The sequence below is a fragment of the Tyto alba genome, unplaced genomic scaffold (genome assembly GCF_018691265.1).
Source record: "Tyto alba isolate M040663 unplaced genomic scaffold, T.alba_DEE_v4.0 Super-Scaffold_6, whole genome shotgun sequence".
NCBI classification, from domain to species: domain Eukaryota; kingdom Metazoa; phylum Chordata; class Aves; order Strigiformes; family Tytonidae; genus Tyto; species Tyto alba.
Window position 1 is genome coordinate 4,165,155 of NW_024881327.1, and position 24,592 is coordinate 4,189,746.

Consider the following 24,592-nt stretch of genomic DNA (forward strand, 5'->3'; position numbering starts at 1 on the left):
CATGTGAGCAACTCTGAACTTTTTTTATTCGTGTGGCAAGACAAGCAGGCTGAGGCAACTATTTTCTTTTACAGTCTAGAATGCGAACCCTAAAATTATGCCTGTTAGAAACAATATAAGTACATTAGGAACGACAGGAATCCTAAAAGCAGTCTGTGATGGAGATCAGATATTTACATTGTTAATAATTACACCATGGAAATACTCAGTAAACTTCTCTGGTTTATATTTGGAAAGAAGTGAGGGGGGCACTATGCTGCATGAGGAAGACAGTGTTTTCTAACATACAAATAAGCAAGTAGGATGCTCAGATCAGCAAGACCAAATTACCAGTTGATCTTTAAGCCGCCCTCTGAGGAGGGCTCTCTCTGGCCTGCTCACATCCAGTTGTGTTGCATTTTCAAACCCTGGAAAAATTCTGAAAGACTAATTAGGGTATTAACACAGCACAACTATTCAGAAAAAAACAGCTACAGACCATGTATGTCCTCAGAGACCGGGCAAGAGCTGGTAAAGGTTTCAAACAAGTAGTGATGGGAGCAGAATAGTTCCGATCTATTTAAAAAAGAGAAGAGTTGATCTGTGTTGGCAAATTGCCAGGCAAGTAGGTAGAGATAACTTGTGAGCTCTTAGAAGCTTTTACAAAACTTATCTGAATGCTGATCATATACACATACTATCCCTGGCAGCTCTGGTCACTTGAAGCTATGTCTCCAAGACAGAAACTTGTATTATTAACCTCCAAAATCTCTTGCACAAGTCAGTGTCTCTATTTCTTGTATGCTTGCAAAACAGCATTGAGATATGGGAAGCTGTGGCTTTTCCATTACCTTGAGAACAGGCTTAACATAAGGCAGGTCAAAACAAAACAAAAATAAAAAATAATTTTTAAAAATCCAAATACAGACAAGGCAGTTACGCAGGAGGTTACAGAAAGGGAAAGAAAAAAAATCCCTTTCTTCCAGTTACACATTGCAAGACTGAATCATTCATTGTCTCCACCTTTATACCATGACTCACCCACGCTGCTGAAACTCAACCCTATCAGGTATTTATGAGTTTACTGCGCTCTTGCTGGGGTGGTGAACATCCTACACATGTAACAACTCTGCACGGAGCCTCTTTATGGGCTGCAAATTAAATTTCATCCAAAATGTGCCCGCCCTTCGCACTTACACGCTGCACACCTATGAAAATGACCACGTCTTATTGCTGCCCCTCGTTTCAGTTTGCAGGAGTAATCGCTGCTCCTGGCGCGATCCGGGGCCCTGGACACTGAGCTGCAGTGCTGTTTCTGAGAGGTGGCAAGGCAACAGTGCCAAACACAGAGAAACTACCATGCAGGACCATTGTGAGGATTTGCAAAACTGGCTGACAGGGTTTTTTAGAAGTGGTGAGTCATTATCTAACAGGAGCGTTCTTCTGGTCTTCCACAGGGGCTGGTATTTTAAGTCCGGGGGATAATTTATTCAGCGATTATATAAATGTGAATCAAAGCTGATTAAAATTTGCAGATTACAAAGAACACTGAATAATAAGAACAGCTCTGGAATGTGATTTAGATTACCTGGTGAGTCAAGCATGTTTAAATATGTCAGAGTGGCAAATTGCAAATTAAACTTAAAGCAAGAAATATAGAACACACTCGCAATAGTCTGGCGAGCGGTACTGCCAGAAGCATTGAGAGATCACAATAGATGGGTAACTTGACTATATTTTCCAGCACAATGACGCAGAAGAGCTCATTTTCCCTTTGACTATTTAGACAGAAAGACGATGGTTAAGAGGAAGGATGTGACTATACCACCACTGTGGCACGAGAGAGAATGATCTGGACACGCAGTTCTGATATCCACAGCTGAAACAAGACATGGAAAATTCAGAGACAAACCACAGAAGTGATTTCAGAAATAGGGGAAATGTCTTAATGTGGAGGACACGATATAATCCGGTTAGATGGTGAAAAATACAACAGAAAAGCGATTTGACTGCTGTATTTATTACCTTCACAGATAGATTATACCAGGAACCAATGGCAAAAAGTTGCCTTCCCCCTGGACGTGCCAGTTACAGGTTTCAATGGCTGAGATTTACCTGAAGGCTGCAGCTGACAGAGAGAGGGGCAGCAGCAACCGGATGGAGATTTGGAGGCAGTGAACCCGACACTGTAGTTAGCAATAACTATCTGTAGCCATACGGTAGGTTTCAATATAATTTTCCAATAAAAATCAATGTTAAAAATTAACAATCTAGAAACGTATCCCACATTTCTTTAAAATTCTCTTAAAACACTCAGCAGTCGTTTATTATAAATTCAGTGAGGAAAATAAATGAGGCCATATAATCTACAAATATAATCATAGTATCCATCATTATTATTTTCTAGCAAGCTGTGCTATAGTGTAATATAAACCCCTTTATTTAGTATTTCACATCAGCAGCCAAAAGCAGTTGACTATTTTGCAATCTTAACAATTTATTATACTTTCCAAGTTTCCCTGTTTTTTGACACAAAGCCCACATTAATTCATCACCTTCATAGGACTTAATTATTGTCATAAACTAAGGGACAACACAAGCTGTTATTTCCCACAGATGAGCCTTACTTAAACTAAACTGGACTCTCAGGAAGAGATCGCGCTGTGGAAAATATTGTTCCCCTACTTATTCCCCTATCCTACCACTTTTAAGAGTTAAATCTATCTCCTTGCTAAAGAAGATAAAGGAGAACAGATTGTTCAAGGTTCTGTTGTGCCTTGTGAACAGCCAAAAACTGTTACTCGTATGTTGCTCTCATTTTTTTTCTGTTGCACAAAAACCTCTTAGTTTTCAGAACTACACAGTCTCTCTCACTAAATACCGAGAGGAAAAAAAAAAAAAAATCAGTGAGGTCTCATTTAATAAAGGCCTAAAACCTCAAAAATGTAACTGACTAACACAGTTCTTAATATGCACAAAAGACACATAGTAACAAGGTAGGTCATTTACTAGTCATCACCATGTTCAGTAATAAATACAAGGTTCTGCATTTGAAAAGGTGTTGAGGTGGTGGTAAAATGTGGGTCTATCCAAGTCCCGCAGCAAAACAAGCCTGTGGTTTTTAAATGCAAGATCCTGCATTAAGAGAGGTCCAGTGGGCACATTTTTTTCCAGTCAAAAATAAATTTATACAGCAACAGCTTGCATAATTCTCTTGGGATTTGTTAGAAGCTCAAAAGCAATGATGTGATCATACTGTACGCTAAGGATGTACATGAAATAACCCCAAAAAAATGAAATAGCAATGGGTGTCAGGAAAATATGGATTCAAGTCATGAACAAAGAACAAAAAAAAAACCCCATGCATACTACCTACGAAGATGGCATAAGCAACGTGATAACATGGTGTTTTTTATTTTCAAAACCTCTTAAAGAATGGAATATACATTATAACCTTGTACATCATCCCATCAAGCTGTTAGTGCTCCGATTAAGCTCTCCAATAGCTGAGGATACACCACACTTTTACAAATACCTTTACTGGAGTACTTTGGGAGTTAGCTCACAGTTCTACACAATTTTGCAACATTGTGCATATAGACACAAACCAGTGACCAAGAACCAGTGAATAGAATCAAGTGCCAGGGAAAATCTGAAGCACAAAGCTCCTGGTATTTTTAGGCTAGGGCTTCAGCAAAATGAAGTATAGCTGCAGCTGCAGGATGAGAGTGGGAGCTGACAAAGCCAAGAGGACAGTGGCCATCTGAAATCTGATGGAAGAGGTTGTTTCCACCATGGAGAGTTGAGGCCAGCAGTGCATATGGGCTCAGGAAGCCTTAAGTACCAGTCCTCGCTAAAAACCGAACCACACAGAAATTTCAGCTTCCCTTCACCTGCCACAGTCAAGTCTTTTCACCTAATTTTAGAGGGAAGTGGAAGAACACCTCATTTCCATGGGGATACAGATAGGGAAGTAAAAGCTTCTACAAAACACATGCAAAAGAGGAATCTGAACCACTCCCACATCTCAAGTAATATTTGAATCACTCCGAATGTCATTAGCACTTTGGTTTTTTTGTTAGAAGCCTGATCTCATCTGCAGTTTCACAGGAATGCCTGTGTTGAGTATTACACCAGACTGCGTGTGAAGCAGCACGAAAATTCAGGTGGTCTCAAGTAAGCAAAACACTGTAAGCATCTCTAAGGGACTTACCGGGTATTCGAAGTGGTATTTGAAGTCTGAAGAGCAGCTGATGTTAAAATACAAAATGTAAAATCTTTACGAAGGTTTAAGCCCTTCTCACTGCTATCTCCTGTGCGATGGACAAACATTTAGATACAACAATATTAGACTACTGCTTCTATTACTAGCACAACACAAGTAACAGATTTTGAGATTCTAATTCGTGAAAGCTGTAGCTCCACTTGAGAATGCACTCAGCCCAGAAGTCGTCGCTACCCTGAGGAGCTACGTATCCAAGTCCTTCCAAACACCAACCAGTAGAATTTATAAGATGTTCCCGGTTTCCATTACTTACTGGTGTCTCTGTAAGTAGTTTAGCAGATAAAACTGTTGTAGACCATACTGACAGAAACAGTACTTGAGATGAACAGAGGAAGATGCTATATCCTACATGTTTTCATCACAGCTTTCTATCAAAAAACATATGAAAGGTGTAATACACGCATCAAACCAAACCACATTTATTTCATCAGTCACGAGTGCAAATATAGCAACAAGTCAATTTAGCAAATTACAACACATAGAGAAGAATGTAATGTAAATGCTAAGTACACTGACAGACCAATGTCAAAACAGCAGCAAAAGACAGTTTCTTCAAATAAAAACTTCTATTCTTTTTACCTGTAATCTAAAATGACATAATAAATCTAGGTCAGGAATGTCTCTCTGCTAACTCATGTTTAGCCAGGTATTCTGTTATTAACAGAATTCGCATTATCCAGTGTGCAAAAGGCCTGTCCAAGTTTCTTATTAACAGATGTTTTGGTTTTAAGCAACTTTTACCCAATATTTAAATAATAGAGTGCTGATACTAGTTAATATGTTCTGCTATCTCATAGTACAAATTTAGTAATATGTATTTAAAAAAACTAAGTCCAATTTCAGTGTATACATACAATTCTGCCTGGATCCAAAGTGGGCAACATTAAAGATAAAATTGATTTTTTTATTTTTTTAAAAAACAAACAAAAAAAAAAGATAGTCACAAATCATCTCAGGTTTTTTGCATCATCTTTAAATCTGTAGTTAAAATATATGCAGTACTTAAGTATAAAATAGAAAGCGTTCCCATTAGGAAGATACTGCAGTGTAATTAGCCTTTTTTCCCTACCACTTAGTAGCTGAGGAACAAGATTTACGCTTAACATCCAATCACTATTTTGCTTTACAGAAAAGCAAAAGTTGACTACCAGTATTAGCATCAGAATTTTTACACTGGAGATTTATTTAGCCTTCTTCTTCATTATGAGCTGTTGCTTCTTCTCTTTTTCTTTATAGGCAATGAATTGAGAGTCCGTACCAAAGATCCTGTCCCACCACGTGAAGGTTGAAGCGTAATTGCCGATAAAGTTCATGTGATGGAAATCATGAAAACGGGCCCCAGCATAGAAAGGCACCAAATGAAGAGGGTTCAGAGGAACATCATAGCCACTACAGGGGAGAAAAGAAAAAATAAATCAACTATAGTAAGGATTCTTCCCAGACATAAACCACAAAACATAGACACTAATATGTCGTTTTTATAAAATTTTTTTTTTTTGGTACTGGAAGGCCCTTAGGTAATGACTGTAATACTGGCTTAACAGGAAAACTAGATCCATCCTATCCTAGCTAAATGCTTCTGTAAACTATCCCACCATGGCTTCGGCACTTGCTGACCTTTTTAGCCCAGTTTACTAGGCAACAGAAAGAAATTTAAGCAAGTCACCTAAAAAAAAAATCACAGCGGCTGACTTCCTGCTGGCTTAGCAGCTTTACCTGTCTCTAGAGTGATGCTAGGAATCATAGAATGCCAGATTGGAAGGGACCTCAAGGATCATCTGGCCCAGTCCTGCTTGGCTAAAGCACAGTCTGGACACAGTCTGGCCCAGCAGGAAGGAAGAACAAGAAATAGCACGATATTTTAGCGACAAGATATAAGCATCAGCTCTGCTGCTCATCAAACAGCATCTCAAATCAACAACAATTGCAGTACTTCTACTCTTATTTTCACCTCACTGCAAGGTCTTCAAACGTTTAAAGTCTAAAATAATTAAAGTAATATGAAAACCAGAACAGTTTGCTTTAGAGGGATTTCAATTCTTCTGCTTAGCAGTACTGGAAAACATCTTACCACCACCTAGTGGGGAGTGCTCAAGATAATTTGTGCTAAATACCTCATGTGGACAACAAACTAAAATGATAATTAACATAGGAGAATCGTGTTTTGCATCAATTGCTTTATGACATGTCACAGCACACACTTCTCAGTCTCTAAGCCATACATAACTAAACCGACAATGACTTGTACGATGAGTTCATTACTAGCTCGCGTTCCACTACAGCACTTGACACTCAGCTTACAGTAAGACACCGTATGCTTCATAGCGTATCTACAGACACAAGGTCAAGTGTAATACTAGCATTTCAAAAACGAATTCTTACTGTCCCCTTCCTCTTGATCAAAGGGAAGAAAAGCTCATTCATTTGCAGATGAACCCAACTAAGCCTACTGGGATTTGCACCAACATTTTGGAGTCAGATTAAAAAGAAGTCAGTTTTACTGCTGAGATGAGAAGTCTTGTCCTTTGTATCTACGCTAAATAGATAAATAAATAAGCAAGTAAAAGTAATTTATGTATTTCTTTTAAAGACAGTCAGTGGTCACATAGCCTAAAGTTTATCTTGTCCAGGAAAACTGTCTGAGGAAGTATTAAATTAAAAAAACTCTTGGCTGAAGTATCACTTTTTGCAATTGATTTTTGGTGTTCTAACATGCGTAAGATCACTTGTACACGAAATACCAAGAGCCAGACATCCTGATGAGGCACCTAGCTTCCGAAACCCTCCTTGAGGTGCTCTAGCTGATAGTCCACACCCTTTTAATCAGCAAGATTTAGCTATTAACACTACCTCAAAGCAGAAAACAGTGGTAACTGTCCAGGTTATGTCATTCTTTGTAAGACTCGTAAAAGCATTTCAGGGCAAAACAAACTGTAAATGTCAGTGAGAGAGACAGGTAAGTTTGAGACAGACTTAGGAAGAAGAGAAAAAACACGTATTAAAAAGCAGCGAGGATTTCACTCACCTGTGTACGTCAATGGTTTCCATCAAGCGACATATCACCCATGCCCACAGAAGAATCACATGGTTACAGAACACAACAATTCCAATAAAAAAGCCAGTTCCAAGGATAAGTGTTTCCAGAGGATGGGCATATTCTGCTTGCATTCCAAATGGAGACTAGGAGATAACGGACAGAAAAAGCGTCACCAATTTTATATAGCCCCAAATCAGAATGACCATTTTGAGGTACTCTCCCCATTTCCCCAACAAAACTACAGTAGGACAAACAGAATGATGTTGTGGGCAAGGGAAATGGTATGATTCAGCAAGGGCCTTAACACAGGTGTTCGGCTCCTCGTTGGGAAAGCAGACAACAATATTCCAAGGTCATAAGGATTATTATTCCATCAGTAATTTCAAATACTTCACTACTAGTTAAAAACTTTTGTTTAAGCTTACCACTACCCCAGGCCAAAGCGTTATTTCAGGAATATTAAAGCGTTTGGCAAGCTCCTATCAGCTTTGCTACACATCCAGTCTTGGAAGCATAAGAAAGAAGGAAGCCAAAATATTCTCAGAATCGGGATTTACTTAGAAATGTATTTTAAAAATAAAAATTAAAAACCCCGTCACATCTTTGATGCTTTTTTTAAAAGAAATTTGTACCATTCAAATGTTGAGATCAAAATAAAACATTTTCTTTTCTTTATATATACACACACACCAGTCATTCCTACATTTAGTTTACCAAAAAGGACATTGCACAGGGAGTTTTCAAAAGTAGAACACTATACAAAGAGAACGGTTTAAAACATTTTTACTTAATACTGAAGATTGTAAACGTGATTATCAGCAAAAAAAAAAAAAAAAAAAAGAATCCACTGGCTTAAGGTCTATTTTTAAAATCATTACCTTTTACTACTATCAGGGCAAGTTTTTAGTGTTATAGCCATTTGCCTACAGATGACTTCCATGTGAACGCTTAAGAACCACTCTTAAGAATAATGACCAGATCATTAAGAATAATGACCAGAAGCTGCTCCTGCTAGAGATGTGAGGGGCTGCCAAGAGCAGAACAGCAGCTGCCAAGAGCTGCAGATGTACGTGGGCGCGCGGGCGTGCATCCACCAGTACCGAGCTCCTGTTACCGGCAGCCTGCACACACCACCCCTGCCACAGTAGCTGGCAGTTTAGGTTCTACACTGAAACACAGCAGCGCTGACTTCTGTGACCCAGAGACGGTGCTATCTAAACACAACTGTACACAAACGCTGGTCCCCACCTGGCTTAGAACGGGGAGACACCTCCAGTCCAGCGTGGCTCGTTACCTTCCATTCAACGTTGGCTCCAACACCGCTGGACGTGGAACTGCCCCAAATATCTCCGTACTGCACTGTGCTCTCGATGCAGTATCACACAACTGACTGTCCTGCTTCCAGAGGCCCACATCCAAAGCTATAACCCCTCCCTCAATGGCGTATACCGCACAAAAGATGCACACACCCAGGCCTTGCAGGAGCCGCCTGTCTGGATCATGTTCTGGGGCTTAGCATGCTCTGGGTAACACCCTACCTGGTGGAGAATTGGCAAAAAAAAAAACAGAAACCTACCATTTCTCCCCTCCTAACAATGAGACCTATAGGCATGTTTTTAAAAGCTTGCCTCATCTAGGTCAACAGATACGATCGAACTTGAGCAAGAGTGCAATCTTTCATTTCCATTAAATGAAATAAAATTAAAGGAGGTGTTTTCAGAAACAAAATGGGTGACTGTTCTTCATGAAGAGCTCAAGAAAAGACATTTATCCTACTGTCAGAGCCATGCGAAATCCTTAATTCTTCCAAGTAAGACTTTTTAAATGAGTTGTATGAAACCGCATGTACTAAACACTATATAAAAGAAGAAAAAAAGAAACCAAGGAATACGTACAACAAACTCATGGTGAACCTTATGGATATACTTGTATATCCTCTTGTGATGCAGCAATCTATGCAGGAAATAGTGCCAGGCATCCTCAATCACTGCACATCCAAAACACTGGGCAACCAGAACGTACCTTTAAAAACAAGAGCTATTCGGTATAGAATATACGACCAGATGCACAGTCTTGAAAGAGAAGATAGTTTACATGCTAGTAAGGGTGAGAAATGATTATGGCTATTACCAACTGAATTGACACTACCTTTTTAACACACTCAAAATATTAATTACTAGGTACAAGGGCTGCTGTGCTTATCTGTTGATAGGCTGAAATGAGTTGTCATGCAGTACAAGCTGTTATTTCAGTGTTACAGACATGGTCTACAGCGAACACTCACAGACTGTGTAAGACCTAGATATAAAAATATAGAGCTACATCAGCTACCCAAACCAGATAGAAAATAGCTTTCCAAGAAAGATGATTTTTTGTTGTAAAGAATTGCTATCAGGGTGGGGGGCTGGGGGAGGAGGCGGCATTTGTAACTAATTCAGCTTTGTTTAAAAGTGTATCAGTTTAATGCAGAAAAAGGAGAATGTGAAGTAGGTGGTACATTCTCTCCGCTGAGATGATATAAAACAAGGTGGAGAGAAGAAACAGGATGAATAAAAAAATTTTGGATAAAAACCCCCCAAGTCCAATATTTAACCCATGCCATCTTCAATCTTGCTTTGATTCCATAAACTCTGTCCTAATTCCCCTTCTTCTGAGTATCAGAACAATCTGGGTCCATTTAAAAAAAATATATATAGAAAGCGCTAATTAGCTCCTACAGCAGTTAAGCATCAACAGAAGTAAAATTAACAAACACAGTTTACGTCACCAAAAACTTGTGCATTAGAGCTGACAACACTGTTTGTTAAATACTCTGCACCTCCAGCTGTATGTAACTCAGCATCAACGTATGAGAAAAATCTACCTACCATCTAGGCATCTCTTCCCACTCATATGGGATGTTAAAATACTCCGTGAAGTAATAGGTGCCACAAATCAGAGGAAGCTGAATGAAAAAGTGATTGAAGAGGAGTGTTTTGAAACACTTCCACTGTTTTTCCCATGTTTCTGGTTTATCCTATGAAGGAAAAAGAATCAGTTGTGTTACATATTTCTATTGCCCATAACAGCAGTGTTGCAAAAATAAGTTTGGAGGCAGTTTCATTTCACCTTGGAAGACAGACAGCAGGTCCTCCAATAATACAAGTTAACTCAGGCAATACACATTGCATGGGATTGGAATCAGTTTCATCAAAATCTCTTGTTTTTCTAAGCTAGCTTTCTATAAAATTTAAAGCCTCTCAACAGAAGTTGTCTTTGTCAGTCGCCCAAAACTATTCCTGCTATTTCACTGCTTGCAATTAGCAGGAACACTTCATGTTCAACAGTTTAACACAAATCTACGTTTTTCTTCTTCACACCACAGAATGCTTTTCCATAGCTAAAATAATACAAAGAGAAGCTGAAGATATAAGCTTGTGAATAAGTAAGTTATCTTGAAAGGATCCAGTTTTTGCAGGGAGACATTTTACCAATTACTGTAGTAATTTCAGAAGCTGGTATTATTAATTTGCAATTCATCTTAGAATGGACTGGAGGAAAATAATCATCTTTAGATACTGGATGTGCTTTTAATACCAATTATAAGCGTGCAGTCCATCCCAGGCTTTCTCCTTTGTTCAAATACTTCAAAATCCTTTCAAGAAGGTGTGCATAGAGGCATTTTGAAAGAGACACTTGCTATTAAATAAGCACACCATGTAATTCTTTTATAATACTAAGACACACCTCTATCACCAGATGCTATGATTCTATTATATCATCCCCTCCTGATATATAAACTATACATATAACTTTGTTAGCAAAGACGGACATACCCTTTTTTCTCCCTATACCACCACAGTGGAAAGGATACCCTCCCTCAGAAAAACCTCCTTTCCTTCCCCCAAGTCCACTCCTCTTTCTCTCCTCACAGACACTGTAATTTTGCTATGTCACTCCTCACTGTCTGAGTGATAGTGGAAATGGGGTCGTACACATTGGAAACTCAGATTCTGCGGTTATACGTTCTACTCCACGTGTTCAAAGACAAATCAGGAAGTGTGTAGTTCACGACTCTGTCTTACCTGCTGAATTTTATACTTCTGCATGTATGGTATAAACTGAAAAACAAATCCAGGTACACAGAGCAAAAAGTATGAAACTTCATGAACTATAAGTGAACCCCAAGTTGCAATCTGGAACTTTGTGTAGTTGTCCAACATGTAATTCCAAGCATTTTTAAATGGTTGCTGCAGGGGATTGTCAGGCAAGAAAGAGTCTATATATTCCACTGCCAGATAAGCAGAGTTCAAAATATTAACGCTGTCGTTCATGGCCATTGTTCAAACATAAAACATCACAATTACAGTTCTTCTACAGTTGTCTCTAAGTAACCTGCAAATGTTGAGAAAAATCAAATAAACAGCAATTAATCTTCAGGAAAACAAATGAACGAACAAGCAAGCACTACCTTAGCTGTTGCCTAGTTTTAAAGTAAAAGCAGAGAAGAGAAAGACAGATTCTCTGTAGAAAGAGTAATGTAGAAGAAAAAAAAATTAAGATTAGTTTGAGAGACAATCAGCCCTCAAATTTTAAGATTAGGTCAAGGGAACAAAAGGATAAAAAAATATCAATTATGACCCAATTCTATTTCAAGTTTTTTTTCAGGATAATTCTATTCTGTATTAGAACAGCATAGAAAGGCTCAAACCAAGCTTAGAAATTAAATTCACTGTGATCTCTTGATTATCAAGCCTCATTCTTCTTATAGCTGTGAGCCAGAATCCACGCCAACTACATCAACACAGCAGGCTGCCTTCAGATTGCAGCTGGCTCGAGGCAATCCACCTTCCCATAAGGAATGAAGTTTTCATCCCAGCTCCCAAAAGCATAGAGGCAGTGTTCCCGCAGGTGCCCCCAACTCCTGCTATTTCTAGAGAGCAGGCTGCTTGTTGGTTTGAGCTAGAAGGGACCTTTAAGGATAACATAGTCCAAACCCCTTGGAATAGGCAGGGACATTTTTCACTAAATCAGATTGCCCAAAGCCCCGACCAACCTTACCCGGAGTACCTCCAGTGACGGGGCATCCCCAACTTCTTTGGGCGACCCGTTCCAGTGTCTCACCACTCTCGTCATAAAAAATAACATCCTCATGCCCAATTTAAGCCCACCCTTTTTTAGTTTAAAACCACCACCTCTTGTCTTGTCGCTACAGGCCTTGGCAAAAAGTCTTTCTCTATCTTTCTTATAAGCTCTCTTTATATTCTTGAAGGCGTCCCCAGAGGCTTCTCTTCTCCAAGCTGCCCCCCCAACTCTCTCGGCCTCTCTCCACAGGCGCTGTGCCCTCGGATCACTTTCGCAGCGCCCCTCTCACAGGTCCATCTTCCACTCTAAAAATCACGCGCAATTCCCAGGCTAGAGGACGCTGCTTTAGCCCCCGCTCCCCCTAGGTCCAGCCCAAACAATACACCAAGCCCGGTGCCCGACAACATCAGCTATCCTTTCTCCTTCCCAGCAACACCATCACGATGGTACCGTTTCTTAGCAGCAGCAAAAACGTCACGGCAGGTGCTATTTCATTAACGCTAAGCACATCGCAGCAGATGCCAGGGAAGCTTACGACCTCACCTCCCCAACCGACGGGCGCGCAAGGCCGCTCCCCCTCCCGAGAAAGCCGCCGGCTGGCCGGGGGACCAGCGGCCAGACCCTGCGCCTGCATCGGGCCCGGCCCGGCCGCGGACAGACCCCGGGCCCAGGCCGCGGGGAACGCCCAGGGAGCCCCGCGCCTGGCCGGCCGCCTTCCCCCGGGGGCGGCGGGGCCCGGGCAGCCTCTCACCTGGGCGGCGGGACCGGGCAGCCTCTCACCTGGGCGGCGGCGGCGGGGCCCGTCGCAGGAATAACAACCGCCGCGGCCGCCGGCTCCCCGAAGGCGCCCTCCCATTGGCCGCGCAGCAAGCCCCGCCCCGCCCCGGCGCGGCGCCCATTGGCTGGCCGGCGGCAGCGGCGGAGAGTCAGGCGGCGGGGAGGGAGGGGACGGAGCGGCGGATCCCGCGCGCCGATTGGCTGGAGGGGTGGAGTGAGGATAGTGAGACCTCGGCGCGCGGCCAATGAGGCGGGAGGGAGGCCGGGTGACGTCCAAGACGTGATGAGGAGACCACCGATACCTCAAAGCGCGGCGGGGCGGGGCGGGCGTGACCGGCCGCACGAGCTGCCGAGAAGCATAACCGCAGCGGGGGGGGGGAGGAGGAGGAGGAAGAAGGAGGAGGAGGAGGAGGAGGAGGAGGAGGAGGAGGAGGAGGAGGAGGAGGAGGAGGAGGAGGAGGAGGAGGAAGAAGGAGGAGGAAGAAGGAGGAGGAAACGGTCGGTCCTGAACGCTCCCTCGCTTGAGGAAACAAACCGGCTGCAGTCCGGGGGTGGGTGGGTCCCGGGAGCAGGGGGACCGGTTCACTGAGTGAGGTAAACGGCAACAAACACAAAACGTACAAATTCAAATCAAAGGTTTCAGCCTTCAACCCGCGCTGCGTCGCACAGTGAAATCGACACTGAGGTGCAATCAGCCATTCAAACCCAGCATCTGCCAAAAAAATAAAAATGACGTTACTCTCACCTGTTACACTTAATTTCACAGCTCGGAGTTTCACTGGAACTTAGAGGTGGCCGCTACCTTAACTAATGGAAAACCAAAGCTTTCCGAAACAGGCTGCAGCAAACCAGTAACCTTTACATGACCAGTTCCTAAACCGTGATAACTCTTCTCAATTGCATTCAGATCTTTAGGACACCAGCTTCTCTCACACTCCCTCCACTTCCCTCTACCCCCCCCCCCCCAAAAAAATCTCCTCGCTGATGTCAAGATTATTTGGTTTGAGACTTGTATTGAGAAACACAAGTTTTAAGCGACTTGTTGGCATTAGGAAACAATATACAAACTTTTATTTGAAGAAAGTGTCTCAAATACGACAATAACTTTGGTCATGTTAAAAGGAGGCCATCCAAGAACGAATAGAAATGAGCTGCTTTATAAGCATGGCCGCATACAATATACTCAGATATTAGCTAATAGAAGCTAGGGTTACACGCATAAATAGGCCTTAGTACCATGCAAGTTCAATGCAATTTCATACATTCATTATAAATTTTCAGTTATTTTCATGCCAAATCACCTTTTGGATAAAAAGGTAAGAAAGAAGTAACATCTAAATGTGACCAAAATTGAACAGGGAAAAAAAAAAAAATCGTAAGTACAGACAACATTTTTATTAAAAAGATCTTGAAATTACACCTGTTCAAGAAGTGTTACACCTTCTCTGATCTCCTTCAGTGGGAATTTGTAGTGTTAAGTATTGTTACATATCAAAAAATACAACTCTGTTTTACAACATAGTACTGACATATTCAAAGTACTGTGCCAAATTATAAATAGTAAAATCAGGTTTTGAAGAATTTCAATAGAAAGCAACTTATGCTCACACAAACATACGCACATAGTATAGTTATGTAACAAAAGTTTTATAAAAGGAAACAAATTTATCCCATGCCAGCTTGAATTACTGAGGTGGGATTCAATACCTACTATGAAGATTGACGGTTCGTTTCTTTAAATATATTTATTAGTCTCTGGAAAAAATAAGACAAAAATTTACTTTCACCAGAATACACACCATTCTTCACTGACAATCCGCTTCTCAGTCATGACTGACATAAGTCAGTCTGTATGAAAGTGGCTTTTTTTTTTTTTGAAGACCTTGCAATAAAAAAAGTGGTCCACTAGACTTCAAAAATTCAATCAGCTTCTGCTCAACTGCAGAATAATCCTACGCATTGCTTCTACCTAGAGTAATCTTCATCATCTGTCATCTGTAATTGTAGACAGTCACATCTTCCACTGTGACTCAAGGTGCAGCTACAAGTAGAGAAGTGCTTAGATACTCAGTCACTTCAAATACACTTGTTGAAGACTGCTTCTAGTGCATAATCAAGTTGAAAGTCCTTTCGCTGATCATAATGGTTTGTCAATAACTGTAACACCTAGAGTGAGGAAAAAAAGGCATAAATCTTTAGGTAGTATTTTTTAAAAAACAAAGAATGTGAAAAAAAAGTTTTAATATAATACCTTGCATCTAGCATAACATCAAAAAACTGCGCCAGCATCAGTGTTCATATTTTCCCTAATTTCTGACAGAAAGTTGTCTGAATCAGTGCAAAGTTCGGAAAGTTTCTGTAACTTGAAAAAATTTGCCATTACTCAAGTTTACTTTAATTTTGTTATCACTGAAATATATCCTTAACATTCGCTTAAATAACTCATTTGAGAAACTGCAATTATTGAAGGGAAAGATTCCTGAAACAGGTCTTGTTTTCTAAAAACCAAATCACAAAGAACTTCAGAACTGGACTCCCGTAGACTGAGACACAAATCTCTTGTTAAAAAAAAAAGGACTGGTCATACCAGAATCATTGCTCTGCCTCACCACTTACATGCTAAATCTCTCCTGAATACAGTTTAATACCATTTTTTTAACTTGTAGCGAATAATTGTTTGAACTCATTCAAACAATTCAAAGCATATCATCAGATTCTTCATACCCATTCTAGTATTTTAGGTTTTACCTTAGACAGGACTTTCTTTGGATGCTTCGTCAAATTTCTTATCCTAGCTGTTACACTGTAAAAAGTCAAAAAAAAAGAAAAGAAAAAAAAACCAAACAAAACCCCAAAAAACAAGTACTGTTAAAAAAATAGCTATACACATTACCTGCATAGCTCCTTCCTGTACTCATACAAGATGACACAACTGTCCATTTATCAGTTGTTGGATTATAATATTCCACTGTTGATAAATTACAGGAACCATCATCTCCTCCAACTACATACAAGAGACCATTTACAGCACAAACACCTGAAAACAAGACGGGAAACCAGTATGAAAATTAGCAATTGGCTTGTTCACCCCATAAAAGCACGGCTTCTATTCTGCAACATCACAAAAGCAGGAGAAATCCAGAAACGTGCCATTAACACCAAATGATATGACCGCTGATTTAAAGTAACTGTTGCGTATACCTGCGTTCCTTCTGCACATGTTCATGTCCGCAACCTGCTTCCACGCACTGGCGACAGGATCAAACACTTCAACGCTTTTTCTTACCAAAGGACCATCGTGACCACCTACCGCATACAATAAATTGTTTAACACACCAACACCTGTGAACATACGAAAATACTCAAAATTAATCAGAGAGTGGTTTGACTGATACAAAGGAGAAACAACAAATACTGTGTCCGCTAACATAAATCCTCCATCCAGCCAATGTGAGGAACTATTTCAAAAGACATCGTGGTCAGGATGCATTAAAGCAAAAAGACGGTAACTACAGCAAGACACTGATAAAATGTCTTGTGTGCCCATGTACCATATATTGCAGCATACAAAGACCAGAGCTGTTCTGCAACAGAAGATCTAGAAAATTTTAGACAAAAAATGACGTGCAGGAAAATGAGGATTGTTGAAATTTAGGACTAATTAGAAGTGACAGTAAATGAGACAAGTGTGCTGAGCCAGCATAATGGAAATCTGACAAGATGATAAAGCTTAAGTGAATTTTTAGAAAGTAAAAACTGTGCAGTACGGAGGATAAAAGCTGAATGGATAGACAGTATACAGTAGGGATGCTTCCACTGAAGTGGTGGAATACCTTGTAAACATGTATATGAAACAAAAGAAAACAGTTAGGGTAAGCACCTTCCTCCTCCAGGATTTGGAGGACACCAAGCTTCCTTGAACCAAGCTGCACTTATCAAAATATCCAAAAGGTATTACAGGGTCTCCTTTACTCCTAGGCTCCCCTTTACTTTACAACAAAAGTTTATCCATCTGTAAGCTTGAGATGAAGGAATAAAGCCAGTCTGTATCTACTTGCTAATTGGGCTGCACATATTGAAAAAATGATAATAGGGGAAGCAGAAAGGAAGGCCTGTTTGTTTCTTCCTCACTTTATAATGCACTATTAGAACCCAAACATAACAGATTTCAGAAATGTGTAGGACTTTTTTGCATTCCAACTGGTGAGTGATGGGCCATAAATACAAGTGAAAAAAACACTACTATGAAAGTACACTGGAAAATCTAATATATGTCACATTTAAGATTATGAAACTCAAAGCTGAGATACAGATTTGCAAATAGAGTTCATAAAGGGTTCCATGGAGAGGGCACAGCTTAAAATCTTTAATGAAGGGAAACAGCAAATACGGATGCGAAAGATCAGTTCGGTGCTTCAGGAAAAAAAAAAAAGAAAAAAAAAGCTGAGTTAAAAAAAGAAAACCCTGAGACCTGAACAGCCAGCTGAAATACCTTTGAAAAAAAATATCACTAATATTGTATGTAAGAGCCATTCCTACACAGGGAAAGAAATGACTCCTGATGAAACAACTAAATTTTCTTATTTTTAATAAGACAGATTTTAATAATTAAAGGAAGAGGGGAAGGACTCATGGAAGAGTTAATTGGTACTACAAATCTGAAAAATAGCTTCTTAATAGGACACTTTTATAAATCATGCTATCTAATGCTTCATCGGTGATATTCACTACTAGCATTGCCCTATATCCTTCCCAGTTAATTTAATTCCTCTTTTATTGCTATTATTTCTAGCTATCATGTCACAGTAGAGTGTGACAGATTTTCTTTCTCCCACTCTGATCACACTTTGTTAGACAGGATAATACAAGATTCATCTTTTGTAGGATTAAACATTACGGAGCTAGAAGGAGGGCTCAGATTTTTAGTTTAAATATGTGATGTGATATAAATCCCCCCATCCCAGGCTTTCCATATAGTTACCAACCTTCCTATTCGTTGTGCACAGTCTTCCTCCTGCCACACTGCCATCTTTCCTTTGGCAGCCTCTTATTTTTAATAATGTCCTCCATTCCTCTTTGGTGCCTCATTTTCCCTTAATCCCACACCCGGTTTCCAAGTCCTACCTTATTTCTTGCTCCTTCCGTCTGTATCCTCTTGTTGCCGTCTTCTGAGTTCTCCTTTCTTTGTTATTTTTCTTCCCTGCCCATTTTTCAGGACCCTGTCTTATATCTCTCATCCCTCCCAAGTGGCCTACATCTGGATCTGAAGCTCCTCATCCCAGTATGTTGCTGGAAACAGATCTGTCCCTGTATTGATCAACTGAGAAGCAGCTGGTACTAAAGAAGAGTAACTGAGGGTTAACCTCTGAAGATGCTTTTGAGTGAAGCTGAAGCAGGAGTAGGAACAGAAGAGACAGGCTTAAGTTTCTTGAGATGACCAGAGATCCAATCGTTTAATACAGGAACAAAATTCTCTTTAGTGGGCATCCGTAACACCACCAGGACTACTGATCACCAGCTGAAACAGCTCTGGTGGTTTTGGATATTTGGCCACTACAGCCAAGCTCAATCAGTAGTCATAATTTTCACATTACCACCCACTCCTCCCCCACGCCTAAATATAGTTTTCCATGTATTTTACAGAGTGGCACAAAAGAATTTTTATTATTTTACTCAGTTATATGAATCTGAAGTAACTGACTACATTTACTTTTCCTCTCAATTTTTTTATTTTTTTTTTTTTTAATCAGAGGACATGCTAAAAGGCAGCAGAGAGCTGAGTCAACAAACACAGTCCTCAACTTAGGGACACGGGGCAGGAACAGAAACATCCCAGTAGTTAGTGTATCTAAGGCACTAAATTTCAGAATTGTAAAAGTAATTCAACATTAAAAAAAAAAATTTGAAAATATCTAGCATATAAATAGGCTACAAGCACAACAGTTTGCAAAAACACTAAAAAAAAAAAAGCTGAGATAAAATGGGTGTGCTGACAGATTGCAAAATGAAGCTTTGTCACAACCCACTGATACTATTTGTCTTTATGGTGATATATAAATAAATGGGCAAATTCCAAGTATTTTCCTCAAAACTTGCCAATATAAGACAGGGGTATGTAACAACTCTGACCAGTTTTTAATCCAGATTTTATTTCTAAGATGCACAGACTAATGTGAAGTTTCACAAGACAACTATGTTTTCTTGAGATAGAGTATATCATGTTTCCTTCATTAACTTAATAGTTTTAGTTGAGAAACACGATCAAAATATTATCAATAAGAGACATATCTACTTGCTGATTTTGTAAGGGCATAACGGAAGTATTACAAAGTAAGTACCTTAATTTTAGTATTGATTTTAATACTTACCTATATTTCTTTTGTAATAATTTGAACTTAATTTAAACATCATTATACAGATTAAAAACTGTTCAGAATTAATAAAGAATAATGGAAGGCAAGATGAAAAGTTGGGATAATTATTAATCATGTCCTGAGCATACTAGAACTCCACCCAGTTTTATTTGTAGAAACATCTCTTCCAGTTATGAAGCACATTAATGCAATCACCAGTAGATGTTTAAAGGGTGTTGCTAAAAAGCACTACTGAGTACTTGGCAAAAGAGTGACTTAAACAACTAAAAAAATAAACACAGAAAAATAGTATCATGCGATTTGACTTGAAAAAGTCCATGGGAACACATCTAGAGAAATAAAACAACATCTGCAAGTTGAAAAAACCTGAAATACCAAAAGACAAATAGAGGACAGTGAACAGCAACTGAGATTTGAGTCCATAATATAAATAGATAATGAAGATCCTAAAGTCAATTCGAAGCCGTGGAAGCATCATTTCATTAAACAAAAGCAGAATACCACAGGCACTTTTGGTGTCTTTTAAGAGAAATATACATACTCAGAATTGCAAGGAGATAAAAAAAAAAAAAAAAAAAAAAAAAAGTAAAGCAGGGATTTTTAAGATTATAAAGAAATAAATGGATATACCTTGGCTAAACGATAAGGAAGGGTAACATGTAGTAGCCTATACATATCCAAAGGATGTAAACACCAGGTGATGAGAAGAATTACTGAAGATGAAACAAAGGGTACGTAAGTGGAAGTAATAGGATGAAACCAGTAATACAAACTTAAGAATGAACAAGGACAAAATTTCCTGCAGTGAATCAGAATGCAGAACAAGTCCTCCAAAGAGGTGCAAATCTAGTCACCGTTCACATATGAAGTCAATCTGAAAACACCGTTAGAAAAATCAGCCCTACACTGGTAGAGACACATCTTTGAAGAAATGACCTTTTTTCATCCTGGCCATGTAGACTTTGATATTTCAGTATTTAGATGCTATTAAGTAGATTGTCACAACCCATGCATATTAGTCTGTATGTTAAAAACATCAGAAGTCATGGGAAGAAGAGGAATATGAAAAGTATGAAAAAGCAAGGAAAGATATTTTCTATTAAGAGACTGAATCACGTGCAGTAGGACAGTTTTGTATTTATGACCTGCAATATATTAGCCATCTAAGACTAACACATTCCATTAAACTCAGACTTTAGCTTACCTTTTATGGTTTTAGATACATTTTTAAACCCACAAATCTGTTCCAGTTTTACAAAGATAGTTGATTCTGGTCCACTCACCTGCTCCACTCCGTCTAGTGCTCATTTCTGCAACATAGGTCCACTCATTTGTATTAGCATCATAGCATTCTACTGAACTAAGGCACTGACGTGACGCCCCATCGTAGCCACCAACAGCATACAGTTTACCTAGAAGGGTGACCAACAGAAACCTACAAATTTCTAATGCACACAGACCATACTGGTACACAGCCTGAGGGGAAGTCATCATTCTCTGAATTAAGTACTCATCAGTACCCGTCGTCAACGAGTTATCGAGTTTCTATTTTGTACATAGTTTAAGATAGTACACGATAGTTCTTGTCTTTTTAGGATGGGAAAGGGAGCCAGTATCTAACAAGAACCATGTCAGTCAAAAGATTTTGAATTGCCCAGCTGAAATACAAAGGTATTTTACCCTGGTTTTAATTAAGAAATGTTCAAAAGCAAGCTAATTCAAGTATGTTCAACATTGAAAGCTCGCAAATAGGCTTCCTAGAAACACCAAAAATTCTGATGAAAATTACTTGTACAGTCTGCATTTTCAGATCAGAAACAGCGGCGGTTCCTGTGCAGTTAAAACACATGCCTGAAACTGTTTAAAGAGCCATGAGCCAAGCCCAAGCCTGCGTTGTGCAAGCGACATCCAGGGTATTCAACACCAAGCTGACTTAAAAGTCAGCAGTTTTCCTGGCAGCGTCCTTGAGATCACCCCCAGTGTGCAACCAGCAAAGTCATCCACAGATAACAGAGTTGACAATACTGCAGTGCTGCATCACTGAAGACCAATTTATAAGGTCATCACTTCACAGTAAATTGGGCTCTCTAGCCTTGCTGACACGCGTAACCTAGAGCATGTGTCCTTAGTGAGCTTTTCCTCACTTGGCCCCAGGCACAGTTGAAGGTCTGAAAAAAAATTTCGAACAACTACGCTAAAAAAAAAAGCTGGTCAAAACCAAGTAGCACAATTAGGTACTGTTCATGCCATTTGAATTACAAGGTTGATCAAAAACATAAAGCTGAAGTATGTTTTGAAAAGTGAGACAAAGTAGTAGGGTAAAAGATTGCACTTCCCCCCCTCTTCTTTTTAATATCATCTGTCAACTTACCTCCAACAACACCTACACCAACACTACTTCTTCTTGTGTTCATTGGAGCTACGTGAAACCACTCATTAGTCTTTAAGTTGTAAACTTCAACTGATGATAAACCTATGAAGACAATATAACATTAATTGCTCTATAAATCTAGTAGCAACATACTGTCTACCTTCCAGAAAATTCTTCATATCTGAAAAATCAAATGATTTCATTTTAAGGACTATTAATTACTATATAAAAGGCACAACTGATGTCCTTTAGATAGCCAATTACAGTCCACCCATTGTTGGTATTTAAAAATGGGCAAATTAATAAAAGCTTTTGTAGAACTCTGAAAAATTCTTCCCTGGATTTTTTTTCTTTCTTTTTAATTAAGTCACAGTCCTCTCTCCTACATATGCTTCAGTAATAGTTATTAAGGAAAAGGATCATTTCTGCACAAATGGTTTTATGCATCTGTGAAGAGAATGAACAATGTATGTCCAAAGCCTTCTCACAGGTCAGGGAAAGCTGTTTGTCATCCTATGCACAGTACATCAAAATGCAGAGATATAATTCATATGCAAACAGGACAAAAGGGACCAGCTAATTTTTCTGCTTACATCTTCCATGAGTTAAGGACTGTATGACTGTAGAAGGAGTACTGAAAGGGAACTTGTGAAACATTCACTAGTCATTATGCCTAAGCTCTGATACAGGAGCAAACAGGCCCCTGTTAGGTAGAAGGACGTGACCACTGAAGCACACTCTACACCACAAGATGCCAGGCTACCCTCACGCTTGGTTTCATCACAGCTTCCAGGAAGGAGACATTCAGATTTGATACAATTACATCAAGAGTTGTCAAAGCTAATCAGCAGTGTGTAAAGGCAAAAATACCTGTACTCCCATCAAATCCTCCCACAGCATAAAGAAGGCCATTTAATACAGCTGCTCCCAGTGTGCTTCTCCTGTCTTGCATATTGGCAACACTAGTCCACTGGTCCTTCACCGGGTCGTAGGAATCTACCGTGCGAACTCTCAAAGAACCATTGAAACCACCAACAGCATAAACCATGCCTCCCATGTACACCATCCCTAGAGCAGGGAAACGGGGAGGGAAGAGGAGCGGTTTAGTCTCTGTCAATTAATTGTATTCCATACTGCCCTGAGTATGCAGCTACTTGACGCAATTTACATCACTCACTGCACTATCAGGCTTCTGAGAGTGTCTCAGGGCTGCACGTCATTCAGATTAATCACTAGAAGTTCTCACACTTTTTGCTCACACGTCTGAATATCACGCTTGCTGAATTTCTTCTTGCTTAGGTATCTCAGCTGCTTTAAGTATCAGTTGGTCACTTCCTCACATGCTTCATCTAATTTAATAATAATAGGGTATTTTAGTAAAATTACTCATTACTATAATGCAGAAATATTTAAATTTCGTCATCCTCTGTATCTATGGGAGGTAATAAAGCAGTTAATTCTGGAGATTACAAGCTGAAGCACAAATTAAGATCAAGTTATCGAACTTGCATTGTTCCAGATTAGCAAGTAATTTGAATTTTAAGGATGATCACCGAAGTCAAGGCTTAGCCCTTCTCAGGTTAAGTATCTTAAGTACTGTTCCAACAAACATACGATGCTTTATACAGACACCTAAATTGTAAACCATTACCAACCACAACAGAAAATTAGGCATCATTTACCCGCTCTGCATCTTCTGGAAGGCAATTCAGCCACCTGATGCCAGCGTTCTTCTTTAAAATCATAGCATTCAACACTGCGAATTGCCTTTGGTGCCTGTCCTCCAACTACCATCATCAACTAAAAGCAACATAAAAATATTTATTAGTTATTTGCATATATGAGAGCACCTGAAAGATCAAAGAAGTGTTAAAAAAATAAAACAAGCTTCGGTACAAGAAATAATTAAAGGATGGTTCTCCTAAAATAAGAAATCTGAGTCTTGCAAACTAGGCAAAATTATTTTTTTTTTTTAAACACACATACAATTTGTTATCATTGTACAGAGGAAATTTCTGAGATAGAAAAGCAGGAAGCAATTAGAGTCCAGGTAAAGCTGTCACGAACGGGGAAGATCCTGCTGCATCTTCACATCCTACTCTGACCTCAGGTACGATAATTCAGCATCTGTGATCTCAGTGGATCATCACAAAACAGCCTTATCTGATTCCTGTGGAAGAAATGTGCTAAATCTGCTGAATGAAAGCTCCCATTCCAATATTGCAGTTGCCATAGTAGTACTACTGTTGCAGTTACCTTAACAAAATAGCTTGAATCCTAGAATATTATTTTGATTTTAGTTTAAAATATGGCTTTGATTTAAAATGAAGTTATAGTAGCTATGAGAACATATGATACGTTAAGATCTTAGGCACAACTAGCATTGTGTTTGCCTCGATTACTGTGGAAATCGTTATGGACTCTGAATCAAAAAAATGGGTACTGGTTATGGATCTTGATTTGAAACAACAGGTACCGGAAGAAACTGGGTTTGGTTGGGAAGATCAGCCAAAGATGAAATGAGCTTGCACAAGGATGGAGTTCAATCAGCAGACACAGTGAGGAAGACTATTGATGACCACCAGAGGACCCCCGTCCAACATAACCACGCATGTGTTAGAGACATTTGCATATGATAATGACTTCCAGGAAACAACATGAATATGCTGATCATTACCCTCCCCTCATTCTATTCAAATCCATCA

General features: G+C 39.6%; 2 protein-coding genes across 8 annotated transcripts in view; both read right to left on the reverse strand.

The window, feature by feature from the left end:
• Positions 1-4,667: 4,667 nt before the first annotated feature.
• MSMO1 (methylsterol monooxygenase 1) lies at positions 4,668-13,251 on the reverse strand. Of its 4 annotated transcripts, none has more exons than XM_042808150.1 (6): positions 13,146-13,251; positions 11,366-11,675; positions 10,169-10,317; positions 9,197-9,323; positions 7,290-7,444; positions 4,668-5,653 (listed from the first exon to the last, which is right to left on the reverse strand). In XM_042808150.1, the coding sequence occupies exons 2-6, from the start codon at positions 11,618-11,620 to the stop codon at positions 5,446-5,448; spliced, it is 894 nt and encodes a 297-aa protein (XP_042664084.1). In that variant the 5' UTR covers positions 11,621-11,675; positions 13,146-13,251; the 3' UTR covers positions 4,668-5,445. The 4 variants fall into 4 exon arrangements, with proteins under 4 accessions (XP_042664084.1, XP_042664081.1, XP_042664082.1 ...); XM_042808147.1 differs by having other exon boundaries at positions 13,117-13,220; XM_042808148.1 differs by having other exon boundaries at positions 11,366-11,678; positions 13,090-13,213.
• A 933-nt stretch (positions 13,252-14,184) lies between these two features.
• Positions 14,185-24,592, reverse strand: part of KLHL2 (kelch like family member 2) — a 65,113-nt gene continuing 54,705 nt past the window's right edge. For 3 of the 4 annotated variants that reach the window (XM_042808176.1, XM_032983953.1, XM_032983952.1), the window contains 7 exons: positions 23,570-23,687; positions 22,758-22,955; positions 21,888-21,989; positions 20,800-20,928; positions 16,344-16,484; positions 16,036-16,179; positions 14,185-15,308 (listed from right to left, as the gene is read on the reverse strand). In XM_042808176.1, coding sequence (XP_042664110.1) covers positions 15,280-15,308; positions 16,036-16,179; positions 16,344-16,484; positions 20,800-20,928; positions 21,888-21,989; positions 22,758-22,955; positions 23,570-23,687 — 861 coding nt within the window. In that variant the 3' untranslated portion in view covers positions 14,185-15,279. The remainder of the gene's footprint in view (positions 15,309-16,035; positions 16,180-16,343; positions 16,485-20,799; positions 20,929-21,887; positions 21,990-22,757; positions 22,956-23,569; positions 23,688-24,592) is intronic. The other variant, XM_042808177.1, reaches the window with a different exon arrangement.